This window comes from Sebastes fasciatus, chromosome 12, assembly GCF_043250625.1.
Source record: "Sebastes fasciatus isolate fSebFas1 chromosome 12, fSebFas1.pri, whole genome shotgun sequence".
Classification (NCBI taxonomy): domain Eukaryota; kingdom Metazoa; phylum Chordata; class Actinopteri; order Perciformes; family Sebastidae; genus Sebastes; species Sebastes fasciatus.
This window is the reverse complement of record NC_133806.1, coordinates 33,763,977-33,789,493: the sequence shown is the minus strand read 5'-3', so window position 1 is coordinate 33,789,493 and position 25,517 is coordinate 33,763,977. Positions and strand designations below refer to the sequence as shown.

Here is a 25,517-nt window from a genome sequence, read left to right as displayed (position 1 = left end):
AAGAAATTCACAGTGTGAGTGCACTGAAACATGCAGTGGAGCAAACTTAATAAAATCACAGATACACAGAGGTAGAGCTGCTTGATAGTTGATTTAAAGATAATTTATTCATGTTTTTGTGGACTATTGAGTTCACGGACTAGTTTATATTGTACATGGAAGAGAGTGGTGCAGGGATGACGTATTTTTGTAGGCTAATCAGGAAGTTAGCACCGCACTGGGTCCCTCGGCAAAAAGCCAATGGGAATTTTCCATTGGATTATTGCAGAAAATCAGCTCTGTGGCAAACACACATTTATGATACTGACACGTTTTGTTCAGCAAGATAATCTTCACGAATGAACACCACTTTAATGATTTTTGAAGTGTAAATGCAATTGCCAGAAGTAAAAAGCTAACATTAGGCTATAAACAAACTACACCACGGTTGCATGAACGCGAGTATACACAACGATGACGTTTAGTAGTCTCATTTAGCCACTTGTTAGCATCTGCCTTCTCAGATAAGACATATAAAGATTCCAAAATTCACGTGTGGGATACTTACTGACGTATTTTTTATTGTAGAACAAAACGTTAAAATCTCTTCAGCTTGTATTAAACACAGACCCTATTTCAAGCATCAAAATAAAAACCCATTAAAAAAAAAACATTGACTTCCATACGAGGAACCAGAAGTGCTAAAATGCTAACTCATTTACGGGTTTTAGGACTCATTCCTGCAGCAATCTATACGCTAGGCCTCTTTTGTCTCATTTTCCCCGTCCAAATCAGTGAAATCTAATATTATATTCATAACCAATGTGGATATTTTACTTTGAGAAATAAATACAGTATGCATTCACAGATTGAGACATTTACAGCTCTTTGAAAGAAACAATATGTTTGCTTTGCCCTGCTGTGTGAGAGCCATTTTTCAAGAAGGCCATAAGTCACAACCCTCTACACGAGAGTGTCAGTCCAAAACAAACATTCCTTCCATGTGGCTCTGTCTTCAGCGCCTCCCTGACCTGCTGCTGCTGCTGCTGTGTGCGTGTGTCCCTGTGTGTTGGGGTGTGTTTGTTTTGTCTGCCCCTATCTATAGCTCTGTCCTGCCCCTTTCTTTCACAGTTAGAGAAAGGAACCACACCCCTCAGGCCTGGGCCTAGTCCATGTGTGTGTGTGTGTGTGTGTGTGTGTGTGTGGCGTTTCGCTCTCCTGGGATTTGGGGATTTCTACTGCAGTCGCTGTTCCTCAGCAAGAGCGACGCAACACCAAAGACATGTACATCTGCATAATACAATAAACATAGGAAGTTCTATTAAAGGTATTATATGCATTACATAAAGGTACACAGACAGACAGTATACACACTACTATATCCTTTCCTGCTCTTTCTACACACAGCATACACACATCCATAGGAGGTTTTAAAGGAAACACATTCAAAGATAGAAGCATGCCAATATGTCAATGCAAGCGAACACAGACACAAGATTGTGTACACACACGCGTATGTAAACACATCCGAGTTGGCTTTAGCCAATAAGAATAGAGCTTGAATGTGACCTGTGCTTCCCTTGTGAATATTAACCCCCAGGGAGAGCAAAAGCTCCCTGTTTCTGTGTTTGTGTGTTTGTTATTTCTGTTATCCTGCGTTCTGTGTTATCATGGGCTCGTCCTCTGTTTAGTGACAGCTCAGCAGAAGGCACACACACACACACACACACACACACACACACACACACACACACACACACACACACACACACACACACACACACACACACATGCAGTTTCCTCATAAGCATGCATTAAGCCGGATGAGTGCTCAAGTCAGGATAATTGTTGGTTTTGTCAAGGTGTGTGTGTGTGCGGTGCAAGCAAGTAGCATGTATGCAATCCCCAATGCATGGCTTGCTTATGCTAATTTTTAATCTGCTTTAGCACATTTCTGTTTTAAAACTATAAGACACACATGGAAACCACAGGTTGGACTATTTATTCAGTCAATATTAAAATCCTGACAATGTTTTAATGTGAGAATGTTGTCAGACCAGTTTCATGGATAAATTATGAAAGATGAACGGCTCATCTTTACCCAGTGAACAGATTTATACTATTAGCTGATTACTTTCAAAGTGAATGGACCTGCACGGTGCATGATGTTAGGTAGCAGCCAGATATTACCAGAAAAGATGCACAATAATTCAGTCAGTATGGAAAATACATCTAGAAATCAATCTTGACAGCATTTGACACATTTGTTTCACTACTTTGAATACATGTTTATGACGCTTTATATTTCATAAACCACATTTGTTTACATACAAACTAATTTGTTGTTACAACAGTGTGCTTTTTCTAAAATATGCTGCCTTGACATCCATACCAATGTGCATTTATCAATAAATTGCAGGTGTAAACACTCGTCCAGTGAACGCCTGCCGCTGCCATGATGGAGCATGAATCCAGCTGGAAGAAGGAGCACTGTGTGGTCTCCCTGAAGTGGTGCAACACCGGGTCATTGGAGAGCCACAGTGTGTTTGGGAACAGAACAATCTGTGTTATTTCAGCACAGCCTGTTGGATGAAGGGGCCATTTCACAGGCATTATGGATTAATCTTTGGCAGGATCTCTCCAGGATCAAACAAAATTGGATGTTTAACCTCGCGTGTCCTAGAGCTAAGAGGTGTCTTGTGATAAACCGGGATAGAGAGGATTGAATCTGACCCACATCGGGTTAAACGTCACGTACTTTAAACTAAATTTATCTGAACTGACTCCTTTATGAAAAGATGAAAATATAGCGTGTGTACACATCCTTCCTCAGGTGAGTGTAATCCAAACCCTGAAAAATGATTAGATTCATAACATTATGTTCCACTAATATATTACCCAGAGCAAAACAAAGACACTGATAGACCTCTGTCTAGTCATTTTCCCCAATCCACTTTATTATTTTTATACTTTTGAAAATACGTAGTGTTAGTTTCTGCTAATTCTCCCCTTTCACTTGATGTCTAACTGCTCCTCCACAAACAAACACAAAATAAAACCTTTTAAGACTTTTCAGCAAGCCACACCTGATGTCCTGTTCAGGTAAAAAAGTGACCTTTTCAAATGTACAGTTGTATTTATTTTATTTCTCCACATTGTTGTTAATACTAGCTACACATAAACATGGATTCACATCTGCAACCTCCCATCTCTTCCCTCCCTTTATTATAAACATTTTGTTATATTGGGCTGAGCGTAGAAATATTACCAAGTTCAGTTCAACAGTAGCAGTAATTGAGGGGTCTAAATTTAACAGGCTTGGTGCAATTTTACATTTCACATGCAGAAATGATTATAATATATGTAAAGAAATACATTTAAAAAACAGTATAGGCCTAGAGATGTGATGTGGATATAATAAATTCCTTGTAAACATCAATAAAATGCACATTAAGAATGAAATTACATTAAAACTGATGCTGCTTATCAATGAAAAACTTTGCAGAGAGAGTTTGATTGATGCACAGATTGACCGATTAGACTTCAGTAGGATTTTCACAGACAGTAAATCAGATTAATAACCCTGTGATCTTAATCCAGACCCAGTGGTCACAGAGGGATATACAATATGGTTCTGACTAAAACTTTATTATAGCGAAAGTCCAACTCTGTAACTGCAGTGTTGCACCATCTTTTCAAACACTGTCAAACTCCCACTGTCTTCATTTATAGGGACAGTTTTGAACATGATTTATTCATCGAGCTTGTGTTATAAGTGCAGGCATTGTGTGACAGAAATAACATACAGTCTGGATTAATAATAAATGTTTCACAGAGACGTTTACATTTTGAAAGGTCTGTAAACAGTTGGATTTACGATGGTTTCACATGGTTCCATCAGGCAAAACTCTACAACATGTGCACCATAAATACACTGGGAGGGAAATTAAATATACTCTTCTACTCTAATATATGCTCTTATGATATTTGTGTTGCACTTGTACATTCAAGGTGAGAAACAATGAACTGAATCATAATAACTAGTAACAATAACAGCTATGTTTTCAGAATAGTTTTGGAAGTTATATATTATATAGTTATATTCTTAGAAATGGTTTAAGTTGGGTAAGCTCTATTTCACAGATAGAAACTTTGTTTATGAAGAAACTCACAAGTACACTAGATAGATAGATAGATAGATAGATAGATACTTTATTGATCCCGAAGGAAATTTAGGAATCATATATAATCATATAAGAGAGTGCACATGTGAGCAGGTGAACTACTATTACCATCTAACACAAGCATGATTATGTCAGACACTGCAGGTTATCTCTGTCAGAGATACAGTTTTCGGGATTAATACTTTTGCACCCAAAACCATAGTGATATTAAGAATATATATTGGAAAAATGTCTGGTCACCAGCCTGTCTCCTAACCATTAAACCACCTTCCCACTGATATGTTTGTTTTGGAATATAATACAAATATCTGCAACACTGAGCATTGTGTCATCTTGTTTTCTTGAAGTCACTCACCGTGCCATTATTCTGTACCTGTTTGTTTATATCAGCACGCTGCTGTGACATCACGTGACTACATGAACTGAGCCGTTTGACTTCACAAATCATGGCTATATATTAAAGTGACTGACAGCAGTAATTCCCACTGCGGTTTGAAAGCCATTCAGAATCAAATCAATCACTCTCAGTTGCAGTAATGTTCCCATGGTGCAATCAGATGACGCAGGGTGCTTGTCATTCTGGGTGATGTGTCACATATTGTGTATACTGGCTGTGTTGATAGAATTCCCGTATATCCTATCCAGAGACTTGACTGTTTTGAATTAGAGTTTGGCTTTCGGTAACATATTCCACTCACACACTGTAAATAACGGTTAATGAAATAGCCTGTAGGCAGATGACATGAGAGGAGTTTACCTTTGTTTGCCCATGACATTGTTAGCAGTAGAATGAAGGGATAGCACATTACCTGCTCTCCACCTTTCATAACACAGAGATTAAGGGACCAAACACTGACTGGAGGACTTGTAATGCATATTTAAATATGTGGCCTATCCACTAACTTACTTATTATTGAGCCAAATAGAAAGTCATCGGAAAATTAATAGCCACAACTCTGTGATCTGAGAATAAAGGGGAGATCACACCACTCACTTGAAGGACCTCGGCTATGCCCATAGATCACTAATAATTTTAATGACTGAATCTGCTTTTTAATGAAGTCAAGAAAAAAATGATTAATCTAACTCAAACAATTTTTTTTTGAAGAAATAATCCTTTTAGCAATGCATGCATTGTTTGATCAATTAAGTCTATAATACTCTGATTCTCTCCCACTCAAAGTATGAAAACAGTGGGGATGTGAATCACTTCCTTGAAATATTTCCTTAGCGTATGAGATTTGATCTGATTCACAAACATAACAATGTCTATTTCAGTAATCAACGAGGAATCTCTGACAATCACTGACTCACAAATTCATCTCTTACACAAGGTGCTCCAACCTGCTGAGTGACTTTCTCTTTGCCTGTAGACCTAATCATGCAGTTTTCATTAGGAAGCTCATATCCTGCTCGCTGAACTTACACATGTAGGCTACAATAACTATTGTGAATGGGGTTAGTGAACAAAACAAGCCAGCTCTTGAGATCCAGTGTCTATTGATTGACTGTCAATGTAATAAAAAATGTATCTCCTTGTTGAGTTTTTATTGTTTGCAATGATAATTAATGTGTTTTATTTTGCATAATTTGACCTCTGACATCACCTAGCTTTTTGAGTAAATAAATAAATAAATGTATCGTAGGTCATATGAAACAGATTTTGTCTCTTGGAACTGACTTTCCATGACTGTTTATTACTGTATGTGTTGACTTGTTTTGAAATGTCTGTTGCTATTTGTTTGTTGTGTCTGGGGTAGGGGACAACTGGTGAAGGAGTTATGCTGTTTGCAATGAAACTCACACTGTGTCACCATGTATAGGTGAAGGAAATAATAATAATGCACCTTTTCACAGTCCAGGAGGTTCAACTCATGGATGTATTACAACAGGTTCAACTCATGGATGTATTACAACAGGTTCAACTCATGGATGTATTGAAAGAGGTTCAACTCATGGATGTATTGAAAGAGGTTCAACTCATGGATGTATTAAAAGAGGTTCAACTCATGGATGTATTGAAAGAGGTTCAACTCATGGATGTATTGAAAGAGGTTCAACTCATGGATGTATTGAAAGAGGTTCAACTTGGGGAAAGGAATCGGATTTCCCTTTTTGTAGTCCGCCGGAACTTCATTCAATTGTGTATTCATACTCGTGCTGTAGACATTTGATTTAGACTTGCTTTACTTTATTAAACCAACTAATACTCACAACCGATGCATGTAGTTATTGTGATAGGTAAAATACACATCGGAGACGCATAAGAATGACATGAATTAAAGATGAATCAGACTTTAGTCTCTATTTTATCCGAGCGCTCGGCAGGATATGTGACCGCTGGAGGTGTTCTCCGGTCTATATAGATGCGCCGCCATCTTACATTTGCCAGTCTCTGCTGTTCCGGCCAACTTCTCACCGACTGACTGCGGAGGGAGTGGACGAGGGCTCCCCGCTGACGCTCGCCTTCACATTATCCTCCACTTTTCACCTTTCTGACTGGTTTTTACTCTCCAGGATCCCAGTGGACGGACTTGCTGTGTTGACAAGGGTAGGCTTCACCATTCACACTGTCGGCTCCTCTCCGTTCCTCCCTCTGGTTGTGCTCGGTGCTCGGTGGTCGGGCTGTGCTCTCCCTGAATAACAGCAGGAATGGAGACATGGAGACGGTGGTTGTGTGCGGGCCGGCTGGATGCTGCTGCTGCTGCTGCTGCAGCTAGCGAGCCAGCTGCTCTCACGGCACATATGCGGGATATGCCAACAGACCTGTTTTCCACACGGTATTCATTGAGATGTGTTGGGTAACCTAGACAGTAGTTCACATTTAGCTCGATGTGTCCGGTGGACTTCACTGCTACAGTCCTCCAGTTTATTCCGGCTTTGAGAGGAACCGCTTGTTTGAATAGTTGTTGAACGTTAGCGACGGTTAGTTAGCTCAACTACTGACATTGTGCTGCTGGCCACATTCCTCTATTCTGACTCACGTTGGCTCGACTTGAGTTTCGTCTTTAGCTCGGTTGTTTTTGCAGCTGGTTTAACGTGAAGTCAGCCGGACAGACACTTCACATGGGCTGGATATATGAAGCTTGGTATATCGTGGCCATGTTTTAGTTGAAACGTCCCATGTTAAACTAAACTAAGTTAAACTAGGTTAACGCTAACCCTAACCCAACAAGTTTAACTTAGAACTTCGTTTAACTACAAAACCAGTAGACAGTGTAATGTTAAATGGAGCTCTAGTCGTTCCAAAGTCATATTAGTGGTTTATATTTCAGTTTATTTTCGGTGAAGGGCTCGTGAGAGTGTGTTTTCCACTCGTCCTGTTAAACAAAGACCGACACATTCCTCCTCGTCTTCCTCCAGTCAGCCGCTGAGCTCTGGAGGAAGACGAGGAGGAGCCTCACTGAGACATCTGAGTCAGGGTGGTGGACAGTCAGCAGCTGGGAGGGACAGGGACAGGGGGGCTCACACTATTATTTAGATAGTTGGTGAGTGTTGATCTGTTTTTATCAAATGTTATATTGGCTGTTTAAGCCAGATGTGTGTCTGTCTGCTGGAGAGGGACAGATGTGTGTCTGTCTGCTGGAGAGGGACAGCGGCTCACTAACGCCACTTGAGAAAAGTTGCTGCTTCTCTCCATCCTGCTGATACTGAAAACAAGCGATCTATGACGGCTTCAGCTGTTTGTGGTTTTGTGGCACAAGAGGATTTTTCCACGTCATTTATTCTGTTTTGGTTTTAGTGGAAATAATGAAACGGAGATGGAGAGATTAAAGTGTGGGTGGAGGATGTTGACGTCTCATCCAGCGGCACCACATTGTTTTAGTCCCGGAAGCTCTGCAACTAAACTAGTTTATTTAAAATCAGCACACATGAGCTGGGTTGAGTTTTTCACAATTACTAAACCAACATCATTAGTCTCTGGTGTTTTCATGCCCCATAAATCACTGCTTTGTCTGTTGGTTTGTTTAAAATGGGTTTTGTTTGTGTCTTTCTGTGGTGCCTCGGTGAAATCCCCGATCAGATTACACAATGGAACAAAAAACTCACAAACCTGTCATCTCGTCAGCAACATTTTTCTTCTAACGGTGCATTAACATTTTTGAAGACGGAAGCGTGGGTGTAGACTCCATCTGAGACCGGTAGTGGTATGTTTTTGAGGTAATCCACTTCCAAGTAGACTGTTACCATGAACCTTTCCAGTGGTGTTGCCATTGCCTAATACTGTCATTTTTCTCTTTTTAATGAGCCACATATGTGTCTGCATTTACGTGGTAATTTGTATGCAACTTGTAGGTCTGAGGCAGATTTTTTCTTATATGACAATAGTAGTTAGTTATTTTTCAGAAATATATTTCTGATAAAATCACCTCATGAAGAGGCAAACATCTATTGATGATAAATTACTCCAAGCAATTAACTTCTTTTGGAGATTACATCTTTTAAGGATTTTTGTGTTTTTGTACAACTCTAAAACTATTCAACCTCATTAATTTTCCCCCTTTAAATATATAATTATTGAGCAGAGCAAGGGAAAAGTCGTCATCATCATGTGGTAGTTGCTCCTGTTTCTCTATGGGCATCCATCACTTCGCAGTTAAACCACAGACCAAACACTGCAGCGGCTGCAGGCATTGAGCTCATTGTATTGTTGGCAGCCAGCAGTGAGTGCTGCTGACCCTGCACATTACATGGCTAACACTGAAGCCCGTGGCAGCTCCTGTCTCTCTGCTGGTGCCGATAATACAGCTTGTTTGGGTCATTAACTCATATGGATGTATTGAACTCTGTGTTTTTTTTTGCACTTGAGAGGAAATGGGCTGTGCAGGAGTTTAGATGGATTTAGCTCTTTTGAAGTCCTGTTCTCAATAAATACATTTTTAACCCGAGCACAGTGCATTTCCTCTAACAAATTAATTTAGCATGTTATTTAAATGCCACCGTATGCTGTCTGCAGGCCAAAAGAGTGAAATGCAATTTAGAGGAAGTGTGTTTCATAAACTGATTTTTTTTTTTTTTAATGGTAATATGATAGTGTCGTCTTTACACAAGGTAAACCTCCAGGCTCACCTGAACTCACGTTGTGGCTCAAATTTGCTGACAGAATGGCTTTCTTTTTCTTTTCATTGAGAGGAAATAGGATTGGGGAGTTTAGATGTGCTTAGCTGCTTTGAATTCCAGCTATGAATAAATAGATATTATTTTCAAACCTCCTGTGATTTGGTTTATTCAGCGATGTAACTGAGGATTTATTTTAGTGTTCTTGCATTTGCAATTTAGATTTTTATCTCCTTGAAGGTGTTTAGAAATGCAAGATTTCCCACATAGCTTACAGATTTCTTTCACGCTTGCTTAGCTAGCTTCAGATGCGTTTAGATAATTGGTTAAACTTGAGCATATTAGTCTGTGTAGGTGTCTCCGTGGACCTGTAATAACCTACTGGTCATGTCTTGTTTTGTTTGTGGGGTTTGGAATGAAGTTATCTCATGATAGTTGTTTGGCTTTGTGCCTAATCCTGATTGAGTTGCCCTCTGTAGCAAGATCTACATGTGGAGTAATCCTGATGGTTCAAAGGTTCCTACAGTGTATGTGAGATGAATCAAGTGGCTTGCAGGACATTTATTCATGGTTGAAATGTTATTTTCTTGATTTTAATCTATTATAAATGTCTGCCTTTGTGTTACCATCAAGTAGGGCTGCATTTAGCGAGTGTTTTCATTGTTGATTTAATCTGTCGATAATTTTCTTGACGATCAACTATCGATTTGTTATTTGGTCTTAGAAATGGGGAAAAATGTCGATCAGTGTTTCCCAAAGGACAAGCAGATGTCCTCAAATGTCCTGTTTTGTCCACAACTCAAAGATATTCAGTTTACTGTCATAAAAGAGTAAAGAAACCAGAAAATATTCACATTTATGAAGCTTGAATGAGAGAATTTCTACTTATTTTTTTCTTTAAAAAATTACTCAAACTGATTATCAAAATAGTTGACGATTAATTTAATAGTTGATAGCTAATCTTCAAGGTCCTAGCTGTGCTTAATCTGGCTCTGTCTATGAATGTTAGGAATGATTTTCCCTATGTTCTGAATAAAGCCAGCCCAATGGACTGTGTTGGTACCCTTTTCTGTTCTGTAAGACAGAAAACAAATAGTTGTGCAGTTTCACCTATTTATGTTGTGTTGCTTCATGTTTGTCAATGAACTCTGGCTCTCTATATGAACATCATGTTTTTCATTATACTATATTCAGGGCAGTGAAACAGAGTGTAGAACACAATTCCTGGTTCTCTGCTGGAACAGTAAGCCTGTCATTTGAGTGTTGACCTGGGACAGAAGTGCTGTGATTACACGTCACTTCACAGGGTTTTGTGTGCCAGTGAGCATGCACGTTACTCACCATCTATTATTTACATTTGTATGTACCAAGAAGATAACATTCCTGTTTGATGAATCTCTACATGTGACTTTCTATGCCTCATTTCATCCCGTTTGAGACTCCTCTGACTCAAGGCGACTGGTGTGTCACTCATTAGTCATCTGGTTTCAATTGTAGGGCTTTTAACCAGAATAGGCACTACTCTACATATCGGATTTCACATCTGGCTTCAAAGAAACCTCTCGCTCAGATTTTTGCGGCTGGGCTGCCAGCCTGATATCAAGGAACTCTTACTGTAATGAGTTTTTTTGTGTTAACGGTCAGAGTCTGACTTTAGGGTAAGGCCGCCATTTGTGTCCCCCAATTGGAGACCAGACTCTGCTTGTTTGCCCATCAAAAAAAAACTATCACCGGCTCACTGGTTTCCAAAGCCAGATGTTAAGACCCACATTTTCCACCAGTGTGAATGATGAATGGTTCCACTGTGTGCTTTGATTGTATGTTTGATTTGTATGCAGCCTTGTATGGGACATATGGCTCCCATTAGGGCAGGGCTAGGTTATGTGAGGGCAGGCCTGCAACGCTTGGGAGGATGGTGTGTGAACAGCGAATTTGTGTTGGTGCGTTTGTGGTTAGAAGCAGCAGTCTTGGAGTCTGTCTCAAGATTGTGTTTTAATGACACAGCGGAGCTGGGGCGGTGTGGGTGTGAGAGGAGGGAAGTAATTCAGGCCAGTAGTTTAGTTATCCATGAGTCTATCTGCATATTGGCAGACATTTAACAGAATTTTTACCACATGCCTGGCTGCTGTGTATTTGATGTCCTCTTCTGTTTATAGGCCCTTTAGTCTCTTCTTTGTGCTTCATCATTTGTTTCCATGATATTCTTCTTCAGGACAACTTATTGTTTTCTGGCAGGATATTCAGAAGTTCCCAAGAAAAGGCTCTTAAACTTGTAGAGCAAAGAGAGAAACTGCAATGGTGTTCTTAGGCTGTTTGTACGGTGTTTGTTAGCATAAGCTCCTCAAGCAAAGTGTATTGAATCCTTGCAGGACACACAAACGGTTACTAGAAACTACAAATCAGGAAAAACTTTTTTAATAACTGCAGATTTCAACGGTCATGTTTTTTTCACTTGCCGGAAGTCAATTCTTACTTGCCCTATACAATTAGTTTAATTTATTAGCAGTTATTAAATAACAACAACTACTAAAGTTAATTGTCATGTTTGAACTTTATTTAAGTAAATGAATCTGGAGTTCCTCCCACATCCTCTAAAGCTACGCCACCCAACTAAACTCCTTTTTTCAGGATAATTGAAATGCTCGCTTGTGCTTCAGCTCATAAACTTTGTCTTTACCCGCCGCCATTTTCTCGTACTGCCCATGTGCAACCCTCAAAGGAGATGAGAAGGAAGAGAGATGGCTCACTCCTTAGCTACTTCCATCATCAGCTCTGGAAAAAAAAAACATGTTTATTTCATTTTTTTTTTTTCATTATTTACCTTTTGGCCCAAAAAGTTTACAGAGGTTTAGAGGAAAAGAAGACAGCACTCTGTATCTTTTTGATGTGTGAAGAGATAGTGGACTGTTTTTGCTGCTCAGAGAGACCAGAGATGCAAGTCTCTACAGAAACAATCAAGGTGATCACATCAGAGGATATTCAGACAGCCTGTTGACCGCTAGCAGCTCAGGTTGATATCTCTGAAACGGGACCTCAGAGATTCAGGGTTGTGATGTAGCATTTCCTGTCAGGATTTAAAACAAAAGTTAGCTCACACCTCTAAAAAAGAGAAGACACAATTTTAAGGGATGCCACTCGGATATCATTACCTTTAACGTTATTGGCTCCTGTTAAGCCTGACTTAATGATCTCTCTGGCAGAACCCTGTTTCCTGCGCAGTACAAGTCATTTCAAAAGTAATTGGCTATTTCACTGGCTGAGGTGCTTTATTGAATTGTGTTTTATTCTATTACAACCTCCTAAATCATAAATAATGTACCTTCCTTCAAAGTTCAGTGTGCCTATTTGAATGATCACACAGAAACTTGAAATATCAAATGAGATTTTTTTATGGCCATTTTTCTTTTTTTTACATTTCTCTCAGATGCAAACATTAAAGTTGCTGCTGTCACTACATCTGACCTACAACAGTAACTCACTCACACACCTGTTGCATCAAGCCTTGCGGCAAGAAGTGGCTGCTCAGAATTTGAATCCAACACATTTACTTTCCATGGGGACAAATGGAAAATAGTCCTTCAAATAGCCCTTTTTCTGAAAGAGTGGTTGATTTTTGGTTAGTTTAATTAGTGATATAAGTTCATAGCGTGCAGATGCAAGGTTGGAGTGACTTTAAGTCTGTAGTCTTAACAGTTATTACTGCGGTTACTCTGTCGGGCAAAACATCATGCTGATGTTGGAGTGGTTTATGCTTCTTGTATGTTATATTAGAAACATATATATACACAAAATATAAACTTGGTTGTACTTTGTCAGTGTATAAATGTGTTCTCAATGGATGGTGCTGAACAAATGTGGGCACGGTATCCATGTCAAATGAAGGTCAGGTAAATAAGTGTACTTTTAAAGAATGTGTAGTCTTGTATATTTTCATGTGGACTGTAGATTATGTGGAACCGACATACTGCGTCGACAGGTCTGTGGTTTTATCTTGTTTAGTTCACTGCAGGAAAGTCTGTCTTGTTGTTAGTCACCTACTTTCAAGATATGAATCAATTCATGGCTTTTTTTTACACTTATTTTCCTTCAGTGTGCCTGTTTAGTTTTAAAGCATGTCCAAACGGGTATGCCATGATTGAAAAGGATTTGGTCTGTATTTTCTTGTAGGATTAATCTTGAAATAACCACAGATGTACTTTTGAAAGGATTTGACAAAAGGATTTCTGAGTTTAAGGATCTACAGCCCCTATTTCTGTCTCATTTTAGCCAGGATTTTCTTCTGCATTTTTTCCTCATTTCCTGTTTTTGTGTCTTACTGTCATAACATTTATCTTTGAGTATGAATTGGAAATACCTCTGTTTCAATTTTCCTTGTTTTTTCTGAATTAATCCCCTCTCGCTCGCTCTGCCTCTCTCCTGCCATCGCCAGTGTTTACTTTCCTACAGAGTGTGGTTTCAGCTTCAAAGCCAGCGCAAGAATGCATATGCCCTCCTCCCTCTTTTCTCCCCACCCAGTGCTCCACTTCCCCCTGTCCTTCCTCACCCAAATAGTTGCTAGCTGCTGCACTTAATGGTGGCTTTGTGTGTGTGTGTGTGAGCTGCTGCTGTTTGCATGTCTGGCTTTAACAGGAGAGGAAATCCAAGAAAGGGAGGAGGCAGGAAGGGAAAGAAGGCACTGGAAAGTCACATTTTCTCCTGAATCAACACGGCCATTAATTTCTAAGTGTTTTTCTGCCGTTACCTTTCTGTTAGATTAAAATGGCTGGTGTTTGACTGGTAGGCAAGAGGACTGGCAGTGAGCAGGGTAGAGGGTAGTGTATGATGGAAGGCGAGATGCCGCTGAGGCAGTTTGACTGACTGCTTTTTTTCCTGTTTCAGATCAGGAAGCTGTGTCGGCCGCGGTTTGAGAAAGGAACATGGCTTCCCAGGGTGAGTCAATAGCTTTCAGACACTCTTTCACCTCGTTGCTCTCTTCAGCTTCATCATTTGTCTGCATCTCTCTCTCTCTCACACACACACATGCATTGACTAGTACACAATGTGTTAAACTTGCAGCATTTCCAAACTACCTCTTCTCCTGGTGCAGATTTATGTTCTCATTAGAGCAAAGTGAATTAGTTATTGATTTCAATTTGAAACTCGGGTCTCGTGTAAAATCAAACTTTATGCTTGAAGAGACTTTTACTGGTAAATCACACATCATTGGAGTATGAAACTGTGAGAATAATGGCAGCAATGAGAAGCAGGGTAGAAATCCATCCATCACAGTGGCTATAAACTGAAATTAGTTTGAAATGAATCTGAAAATGGATTAATAATTGTGATTCTACTTGTTGTGTAGCCACTGTTAAGATGCTTTAAACTCCACACTGTTTGTAAGAAACAGCAAAGCTGACCAAACAGGTTTCTCTGCATTATATCAGATTGTTATATCTTTGTCATTTGACAAAGTGTTAACAATAATTTCATGTGGAGTACCAAATTACTTATTGATCTCTTTTTATACTCTGCAAAGTTGGTTAGACAGACTTTTTCCAAATGCTTTTCTTTTCATATTTTTCCGTGATGCGTATTTTCTAATTCTTTGTCTCTTTCCAGCTGATCTGATGGAGCTCGACATGGCCATGGAGCCAGACCGTAAGGCGGCAGTCAGTCACTGGCAGCAACAGTCTTACCTGGATTCAGGCATCCATTCAGGGGCAACCACAACTGCTCCATCCCTCAGTGGGAAGGGCAACCCCGAGGAAGACGATGTCGACAACCAGGTCCTGTATGAGTGGGAGCAAGGCTTCAACCAGAACTTTGCCCAGGAACAAGTACAAGGTAGGTCATGATACCTACACTTAGAGGATCTGTTTACTGCACATAAAATCTTGAATCCCAATATAACACAACAACTGTCACTTGTAGACATAGATGGTCAGTATGCCATGACGCGTGCCCAGCGGGTGCGTGCAGCGATGTTCCCAGAGACTCTTGAGGAGGGCATGCAGATCCCCTCCACACAATATGATGCAGCAAACCCCACCAACGTTCAGAGGCTGGCAGAGCCCTCGCAAATGCTCAAACATGCTGTGGTCAACCTGATCAACTACCAAGATGACGCTGAGCTGGCAACCAGGGCCATACCAGAACTCACCAAACTTCTCAATGATGAGGACCAGGTAGTTCCCCATGAAAACTGAGAATTGTGGTTTTTTTTTTGTCCCCCCCCTACGGTCATTCCCTAAGATTTGTGCCCGTCTCCTACAGGTTGTAGTAAACAAAGCAGCAGTGATGGTCCACCAGCTTTCAAAGAAAGAAGCTTCTCGCCACGCCATCATGCGCTCTCCTCAGATGGTGTCTGCCATCGTCAGGACCATGCAGAACACAAACGATGTGGAAACGGCTCGCTGCACCGCAGGAACACTCCACAACCTGTCCCATCACAGAGAGGGTCTGCTGGCTATTTTCAAGTCTGGAGGAATACCAGCTCTAGTTAAAATGCTCGGGTATGTGAAAGGAGGATGGAGGCATACTGGATCTGGAAGGGTTTCCTTTTATCTGGTGTGCTGTAGCTCGCCCGTACAGAAAGGCAGGAAGCTGTGTAGTGGGATGTTTCCATTGTTCGTGGTCAAAAACATTGTGCTGTTTTGGCCAAATCCATTTTGGTTCCATTCAACAGAAGCATAATTTCATTTTAATATTGGTAAATGGCTACTTTTTGACACAGTGGCCTATCGTTTGTGATTAGTGAAATATGAAAGATTGTAATTGGCTGTTAACTCGTCAAAGGCTGAGGCTGTGCAGAGGAAGGACCTTTGAGAAACCTAATCTAATACATTTCTAGTTGTGGTTATTTCCCAGTGGGACAGTCTAATCTAATAAACCTTTGTTTGTTCTACAGTTCACCAGTGGACTCGGTCCTGTTCTACGCCATTACCACCCTCCACAACCTCCTCCTGCACCAGGAAGGAGCCAAGATGGCTGTCCGTTTAGCTGGGGGTCTACAGAAAATGGTGGCTCTGCTCAACAAGACCAATGTCAAGTTCTTGGCCATCACCACCGACTGTCTCCAGATACTGGCCTACGGAAACCAGGAAAGCAAGGTGAGGGTTTAGTGGTAACACTGTTGTGTTTTCATGTGTACGGTCATGCACTTGTGGTGAATTGGTCTCTGTTTGATACTGTAAGGCAGAAGTGTTTCTCATGCCACAGTGGCCATCATGCCAACATTAAAACCCCTGACCGTTCTGTGCTTTCTCTTCTTGTGTAGTTGATAATCTTGGCCAGCGGCGGCCCCCAGGCATTGGTCAACATCATGAGGACTTACACCTACGAGAAGCTGTTGTGGACTACAAGCCGCGTTCTCAAAGTTCTGTCAGTCTGCTCCAGTAACAAGCCTGCCATTGTAGAAGCTGGTATGTAACATTAAAGTGTTTTATATCATTATACATATGCTGTGTTGTCATGGTTTCATGCTCATGACTTGAAATGGTTTTTTTTGTTTTTTTCAAATGTATAAACAACATTTTGCTTTTGTCTTTGTGTCCAGGAGGCATGCAGGCTCTGGGACTCCACCTGACAGACCCCAGCCAGAGACTGGTGCAGAACTGTCTCTGGACTCTCAGGAACTTATCAGATGCTGCCACCAAACAGGTGATGAGAGCTGACTGTTGTACCAACATTGACATATAACATAATAGACTCCAGAGCCTACTTCCCTCTGTGCTTTTTTAGAAAAGCATTTCTCAGCAGAAAGATGATAAACGAATAATTTTTTTTGTTGTTGTTGAAATTCATCTTAGTGCCAAGCCTTCTACATGATTGTGATACTGTGTACCATCTGTCCTGCCATGCTAACTTTACAATTGTCTTTGTCTCCAGGAGGGAATGGAGGGTCTCTTAGGAACTCTGGTCCAGCTGCTCGGCAGTGACGACATTAATGTGGTGACCTGTGCTGCTGGCATCCTGTCTAACCTGACCTGTAACAACTACAAGAACAAGATGATGGTCTGCCAGGTGAGGACACACATTTAATTACTAATTACAATAACTTTGACTAGAGTTTGTGTGCGGATGTATTCATTAATCGGTTATGCCACCTGTTCCTATGTAGGTTGGCGGTATTGAGGCGTTAGTTCGCACAGTGCTTCGGGCCGGAGACAGAGAAGACATCACAGAACCAGCTATTTGTGCCCTGCGTCACCTCACATCTCGACACCAGGACGCTGAGATGGCACAGAACGCTGTCAGACTGCACTACGGCCTGCCGGTGGTCGTCAAATTACTGCATCCACCATCACACTGGCCACTCATTAAGGTACACACACACACACTCACATACACTTACCAGCAGTAGTCAGCTCAGTGTTAATTATGTCAATGAAGAATTTGAAGTCCTTTTATTTCATGACTAAATGGTAACGACAACGCAATTGGGAAAAAAAACATTGACAACAAAAATGACGGTGAGATCTGTTATTACATCATTATGCCCTGACGAGTAAAGACGAGACCAAATAGTTGTCTCTGTCTGGGCGGACGAGGCATGCTAATTTAGATTTGTTTTTCTGAACGATAGCCGACCCTCATTAACCATCATTAACGTTAACAGACGAGATTAAAATGATTTAGAATGGACGAATAGCTGTGACCCATTGAATAACCAGTAGCCTACAATAAATAGATATGTTTTCATAATAGCGAACAGCTTGAACGGCTTTTATTCTGAAAATATCTGGTGCTTAGTCTGTTGACTGAGACACGTGATGGAGAATATACTCTGATGAAATGCAGAGATAGCGGCTCGCTAGAGTGGCCAGCTGCGGGAAGTGAGACTGATTCAGGGTTTCTCCATGGTGCCGGTTCTGGAAGGTTTCAATATCCTGGACAAATGGAAGAAATTTCTGTCAAATTTTATTTGTGTTTATTGAGCTTAAAAAACATTGATAGGCAGGTTATATAAATGATGACATCATCATGAACGCTTGACATTTGTGTCCGCGGTCTCCATGTTTTCAGACTGTATCTCATACTTAGAAAAGTAACAGTGAATCAGCCACATAAGCAGCTCTTCATACTGTCAGCCACCACTGTTCTTTTAGTGGTGTTTCTAGTGAAAATGAGTTTACACTTGATCACGCCTTGAATCTAAAATAATGGGCCGAACCTGGCCCAGTATTACTTCTGTGGAGAAGTGGAGTTTGGAGGCAGCTTTGGGGCTCTCAGGACTGAATGATTTGTTGTGCATTGACAATGCAGCCCATTACTTCTGGAAATTGCTTAGACCTGTAGCACATCTGTGAACCATGCTTGTTGTAGGCCCAGTCCAATGTAGAGTGACCAGTCCTGGCCTCTAGTATATTGTAGTGTAATTATACTGATGGACACAGAAAACACAACAACAAACAGTTTTGCTCTCGTCACTGGATTGAGACAAAACTATTCCCAAATTACAAACACAATCCACTTCAGGAGTTTTCAAATTAAAACAACGTCAAGAAGAATGCATTTGAATGTCTTTTTAATACAAATGTAAACGTGAGAACAAGTTTTGGCTGCGGTTGTTTATCAGATGTGACTAATGGATACCTAAAGTTGACATGTAAATCTGTTTGTGTTTCAGGCTACCGTCGGTCTGATCCGTAACCTGGCTCTGTGCCCCGCTAACCACGCTCCTCTGAGGGAGCAGGGAGCTATCCCCAGACTGGTTCAGCTGCTGGTCAGAGCACACCAAGACACACAGAGACGCACCAGCATGGGAGGCACGCAGCAGCAGTTTGTGGTGAGAGGACACACACACACACTTAGACACTTCTATGAGCAAACACTAGCACGGCATAACTACTGGGACATGCAGCTCAGTGGTGCCAGCAGAACTCACCGTCTCACACACAACATTCAAACCTACAACTGATTGTTTGGTACTTTTTTGTGATTTCCCTCCACTGCCTGCTCATCTTCAGAGTCCTAAAAGGCTCTCTACAGATTTCACGTGACTAATTGAGTGTTTGTGTCATTAGGAGGGAGTTCGTATGGAGGAGATTGTGGAGGGCTGCACGGGAGCACTTCACATCCTGGCCAGAGACGTCCACAACAGAATAGTCATCAGAGGACTCAACACCATTCCACTCTTTGTACAGGTAAAAGAAAACAACCTCCTTCAGTTGAGCTCTGTTCTTGTGCTTATGTTGTTATGTTGCAATCATACTAATTTAATATTTTAAATGGTGTCAGGTGCCATTTTGGATTGAATAGAGACCAAGGATATTAAAAAGTCACGTTGAGGTAGTTTGAATAAACAACTCACTGCCGTGGTTGTTTGGGATGCTCACAGAAGTTTATTGTACCACCTGTTGTTTGCGTGTCCTTGAGCTCCATGAAGCTCTGCTTGTTGCATCCTTTCAGATCATGTGTGAGTACTGTGCGTGAGAGACTGATTTGTTTCCCTCTGTGTTTGTGTGTGCAGCTGTTGTATTCTCCCATTGAGAACATCCAGCGTGTAGCAGCAGGCGTCCTGTGTGAGCTGGCCCAGGATAAAGAGGCTGCTGAGGCCATCGAGGCTGAGGGAGCCACCGCCCCACTCACAGAGCTATTGCACAGCCGCAACGAAGGAGTCGGTATGTTCACAGAAACACACCCATTTACTCTCTAGCTATGCAGTTGTTTAGAAGAGAAATGATGGACGTTTTCCATGGACACAACATTTATGTTGTAACTAATCGTGGCAGAACATAGCTTCTTGATTTGTGTCTTCTATGTTAGATTTAGCGTTGCTTTATTTGTAGTAAATTGCTTTTTGTCAACCTGTCAACCCTCCATCTTCCCTCAGCAACCTACGCTGCAGCAGTTTTGTTCCGTATGTCGGAGGACAAACCCCAAGACTACAAGAAACGCCTCTCTGTAGAACTCACCAGCTCGCTCTTCAGGACAGAACCAATGGCCTGGAATGAGGTATGAAGCACTCAAAATCAGCTCTGTTTTCAAAAGCTAAACAGTATATTTGCACACAAAACACACTAATTAACTTAAAAATGTAATTAAAAGCCTGCATAACTAACATTGAACCTGCCGCCACCCTGCTCATCCTCGTCTGTCTGTGCATTGCTCTGCAGACCGGAGACCTGGGTTTGGACATTGGAGCTCAGGGAGAGCCTCTGGGCTACAGACAGGAAGGTAAGTCACCTCTTCACCTCTGGCTGGCTGGGAGGCTCCCAGGAGAAACACAGGAGGTGTCACAGATACCAGAGCGGTTAGGCTGCAACAAAAACAATTTTAGCTGATTTCTCTTTATCTGTTCTTCCTGTTCTATTAGTTTCTCTAAAGCCATCGACAGCCTCCATCAAGTTGATAACACAACTAAATATTGTTAGAATCCAATGACTGAGCTCCATCTGTCCATCCTTGTTACTGTTGGCTGTTAAAGGTCATGATACACGGGCAACTTGACACAGTGGTGAAGGGCAGTAATGTTTTCAAGTTAAAGATGGAGATTGATTTGATCCTTGCGGTCAGTCAGGATAACACCGGTGGCTCTAACAAATCCAATACTGCTGCTTGTAGTTATTGTCACAGTTGGCTATCTAAATGTTGTCAGTGTCCCAGGACCTTGGACTGTACTGATCGATGGGCTAAGGGGCGAGGGTTTTGGCTGTTTACTTGTTTTGCCCTACTCTCCATTCCTCCAGCACTAACCGCTTTAATAAGCTCTGGGCCAGTCAAATGAAAACTAAGCCTTGATGTCGGTAGATGGATTGGAGAACACCCTGACCACTGCAGATGGATTTATAGATTTTGCAGATGGATTTCTGTTGGTGGAACTGAGTCCCGAGTTTAGCTGAATTCAGTTTAAGGTCCTTCACAGCTGTAGTTTGAGTTCAGCGCTGGTTTTGCCTGCTGGAGGACGGACGGTGTGCTGTGTTGCTGTGTAGTGTTCCGTTTGAATGCTCGTACTACTGTGTGAAAAGCTTGGTTTGTTAACATGCTTCTAACAACTGCTCTGCTTCCCCCCGCCTCTCCTACATCCACTCCTTCCTCCCCCAGACCCAAGCTACCGTTCCTTCCATTCGGGGGGTTACGGAGGGGACTCGATGGGTATGGAGCCCATGATGGACCACGATCTGGGTGGGGGCCACCACCCTGGCCAGGACTACCCCCCCGTAGAGGGGCTGCCTGACCTGGGACACGCCCAGGAGCTGATAGAGGGCCTGCCACCTGGCGACTCCAACCAACTGGCCTGGTTTGATACCGACCTGTAAATACCAAGACCAACATTACACTACACTTTCTACTAGGTAAGATTCTCCTCTCAGAAGCCTCGTGGTATACCAAATGAATGAGGGGCATTTTTGGGGCAAGATTTTAAAAGTTGAAGCCCAGAGGGGAGGTTTTCGGTGTTGGGGGGGGGGGGGGGGGGGAGGAGGAGAGTGGAGAGTGGAGAGTGGATAGTGGATAGTGGATAGTGGATAGTGGATTCCCTCACTGTGGCTGCGGCATGTTCAGACTGTTCCTAATTGCAGAGCTGTGTGATGTGGTGTGGTGTGTGTGATGTTAACTTGGTGTTTGATCTGTGTGTGTGGTCTTCACCAACGCCTGTGCCCCGTCTCCTTCCTCTCACCTCCTGGTTTTCCCCTCATTTCTTTTTTTCCACTCTCTTTGCAGCTGTATCATGTGATCTGGATGAACCTGCATCGTGATTCGCCCATATGGAGGAGGCGGGGTTTCAGAAAGTGCCTGAAGAAGACTCAACAACAGCAAGCAGTTTCCTGTCTATGGGAACTCCATTGGGACAAACTAGATTGAAGTGCGGTTCTGTTCTATTCTCAGCCTGACGGAGGGCTGACTTCAAATCCTGACTTGACACACGGATCGGATTTTGATCTCATCAGTTGATTTTTGAAAAAAAACCTTTTATGTACTTTGTTTTTCATTTTTACTTCATTTGTTTTACTTTTTTTCTGTTTCCCCCTCAAGTCTGTAATGGTACAAACTGATTCTAGCTTGCTTTTTTTCATTATCCTGAATTATGATATTCATCTCTTGTTTTTGCAGTCCCTTGTATTTTAAGTCTCTGGTAGTGTTGAGTTTTTTTAGTGGTAATGCTCCATCCAAGTAAAGAATCTGATCACATTTTAAATGGTGTCCAAACACTAAAGTTAATCAGTTGAATTGTATTCTGATGATCAAGTGTAACATTGTGTAGCTTTTGTATAAAAAAAAAACATGAATTGGAAATCATGGTCCAAATATCAAGCTATTTTCTTGCTTTAAAGGTGGACACTGATGTGTCTCTGCTGTTCCAAAGGGGGGTGTAGCTGACCTAGCTGGATGGGTGTGGCTGTGGAAGGACAGGGGTGGAGGAGGGCTCTTATTGGTCTGCTGTTACTAAGGGGTGGGGTAGTGGGAGGAGCTGGTTGCTGTAGCCTGCTGTGTTCTGAAACAATAAAATGGACTGTCATTTCAACTGGACGCCTCCACGTCTCATTTCAACAACCCCTCAAATCCCTGAGGACCCGAGTAACACCCTAACCCCGAATGATAGCTGGGCAGCGACGTGAGAAAACGAGCGTCCACCTGCAGAGGCCAAGCAGCAGGATGTCAGGTCAGTTCACGATCTTCCTCATGAGAATGTGTCACATTACAGTTAGTAGAACTTGATGAACGGCTGGGTTTGTTGTTGCTTTAAGCCGAAGTTGTTCTGCAGTTCCACTGGGTGTAAATTTGGTCATCCGAGGGTAGGCTCTGCGCGGACATCCGCGTACCGAAAATATGTTGGGATCGTGCGGACTATAGACTGTACATAAAGATGGACGACATGACAGCTCCCCTAAGATGAAGCCAAAACATCCAGATGCAGTGTACATCAGACCAGCAATACGTCATCCAGAGTAGGTTCCTGTGACTATGCCCCCTTTTAGGGGAAACCAACCCAGTGTCCCTCATAGACGGTGACAGCGTAAAGAGAAGTTAAAACATGTCTCATAACTTCTACTTTAAATAAACCGCTAACAGTAATAATGCTATGCTGAAGAGTTGCTGTGTAGTTGGTTGTACCAACAATAAATCCAAAAACGCTGATCACTTTGTTCCTCTGCCGTGTCTTAAAAATATCTAATAGAGCTTCATGGCTCCAAGCTATAGACCAGACCAGCATGGCTTCATGGCTCCAAGCTATAGACCAGACCAGCATGGCTTCATGGCTCCAAGCTATAGACCAGACCAGCATGGCTTCATGGCTCCAAGCTATAGACCAGACCAGCATGGCTTTATGGCTCCAAGCTATAGACCAGACCAGCATGTCTTTATGGCTCCAAGCTATAGACCAGACCAGCATGGCTTTATGGCGCCACGCTATAGACCAGACCAGCATGGCTTTATGGCGCCAAGCTATAGACCAGACCAGCATGGCTTTATGGCTCCAAACTATAGAACAGACCAGCATGGCTTTATAGCTCCAAGCTATAGACCAGACCAGCATGGCTTTATAGCTCCAAGCTATAGACCAGACCAGCATGGCGTCCTCTCTGAGGCTGCGTTCCTTTTTGGGGAAAGAAATTGCTCTCACAGGAGAGAAAATTATGAAAAGCTGTTGTGTAGCGGGTTAACGAGGCTTTCACACTGAGATCTGAGGCTCATACGATACGTGAATATTCACGGTCAGTGTGCTAAATGGCTAAATGATGCTGGTGACAGTGACTGGCATGGCTAGCTAACGTTAGCTTGAGTAATACAGTCACACATTAACGTTAAAACAGAATCGGACTGTCGTCTCCAACTAAATCTCAGCCTATAGATCAAACAGTTGGTTATTAACACGTTGGTTATTTACAGACAACACTTAGCCTAACGGGATTCTATCAGATATGGATAGAAGTCTAAATAAGCGATATCTGGCCACTGTGTTAGACGAGGGAAGACTGAAGGGACATGGCGGCGATCAACCTTCATTTATTAAGGTATCGTGAACGCTCCGGTTCAGGCAAGATCGCAAAATAATTATTAGATGTGTATAAAACAAATGTTTGTTTAACTGAATGCATACAGATTGTCAAATTGCATTAAAGTCTATTGGATCTTCGTTTTCTATCCCCCAAAAGGGGCCGCGGCCTTGACTTTTTGCGAAGTACCCGTATGTTAGTGGATCGGACATGGGCAAAACTAAAAAGCCAATGTGTAATAAATTTGATCTAGATACCGCGGCTCCATAGCCTGATCACTATTGCCCAGAGTCTGGCTCCAAATTCCATACTGTGGGAGGAAGTGGAGATGCGTTGTCCATCTTCATGTAAAGTCTATGGTTTGAACGTTATGTTTGCACGCACGCCCGCCCAGCTACTACCACAAATAGAATCAAATTCTGTGGGAAACGCTGCATGTCACAATATGACATTTTCACAACGTGATTCACAACACCCAACCGTGGCCAAAAGAATTCAAGATAATATTATCGCGATATCTATAGACAATGTGAATCATCAAATTCAAATATAACTATTGTGCCTTTTGTCTATTTTGTTTGGCAAATGAATTACATTTGAAATAGGACATACTTCCAACATACTACCCCACTGTAAGGATTAATATAAATGACAATGTCTAATTTATAGAGTTAAACAAATTGAGACTCTAATGGTAGATACCAGATATACCTGCGACCAGCAAGATGACGAATTCCCAACTTTGTGTCTACGTGAGTTATGCAGACACAAAGTTGTGATTTCTGTGCAACTGTAACATCAGGCCGTTCTTGGTAGAGAATTAAACAGTCTTAAACGTTCATGGCACCGGTCCCTGCTGCCATCTTGCAGAACATCTTAATTTGTGTGGCATCATAATTCCTGATTAAGACACGTCTTTCAGTATATGATGGCATTAAGGAAAAAAAAGAAGCTGGCATTAATTGAGCAGTGTGTTGCTCGTCACTACATTCAAAGTAGACATTTGTGATTATGTCAGTTTACAGACACTTGAACTAACGAGCGAATGTTCCACCATTAATGCTGACTGGAAGTGTCGAGACAAACCCAGAGGCCAGTGCTGTGATGCCTGCGACAGTCTGAATTTACTTCCATGCTGTAATACTGTCAGTCCTCGGATGGATGTTTTGATTGAACTGTCAGCAATATTTATTACTATCATTTATCCAATTTGCACATTTGATGAGCGTCATGTAGAGCGACACACTTCCTGATACCCCACGATCAAATTCACCGTCTCCGCAGCTGTTCAAAATAAAAATGATTTATGAATTAAAACTACTGTAGTCACAAACTACATATTACATTATTATGTTTACATCCAGTCCAATTTCTAATA

The 25,517-nt window shown here is 41.8% G+C and overlaps 1 protein-coding gene across 2 annotated transcripts; it reads left to right on the top strand.

Moving 5' to 3' along the window:
• The first annotated feature begins 6,548 nt into the window (after positions 1 to 6,548).
• Positions 6,549 to 22,665, top strand: ctnnb1 (catenin (cadherin-associated protein), beta 1). 2 transcript variants are annotated; one of them, XM_074654838.1, is made up of 17 exons: positions 6,549 to 6,714; positions 14,100 to 14,150; positions 14,820 to 15,044; positions 15,132 to 15,385; positions 15,474 to 15,712; positions 16,108 to 16,309; positions 16,477 to 16,621; positions 16,756 to 16,859; positions 17,088 to 17,222; positions 17,320 to 17,523; positions 18,829 to 18,987; positions 19,226 to 19,345; positions 19,672 to 19,822; positions 20,035 to 20,156; positions 20,318 to 20,378; positions 21,246 to 21,496; positions 21,864 to 22,665. In XM_074654838.1, exons 2-16 carry the CDS (start codon positions 14,138 to 14,140, stop codon positions 21,458 to 21,460), a joined length of 2,349 nt encoding a protein of 782 aa, XP_074510939.1. In that variant the 5' UTR covers positions 6,549 to 6,714; positions 14,100 to 14,137; the 3' UTR covers positions 21,461 to 21,496; positions 21,864 to 22,665. The 2 variants fall into 2 exon arrangements, with proteins under 2 accessions (XP_074510939.1, XP_074510940.1); XM_074654839.1 differs by lacking the exon at positions 21,246 to 21,496.
• The last annotated feature ends 2,852 nt before the right edge of the window (positions 22,666 to 25,517 follow it).

Coding starts and splice junctions, on each gene's coding strand:
- ctnnb1 (XM_074654838.1), top strand. Junction 15,713..16,107: donor GCTCTAGTTAAAATGCTCGG/GTATGTGAAAGG, acceptor TTTGTTCTACAG/TTCACCAGTGGACTCGGTCC. Junction 17,524..18,828: donor CACACTGGCCACTCATTAAG/GTACACACACAC, acceptor TTTGTGTTTCAG/GCTACCGTCGGTCTGATCCG.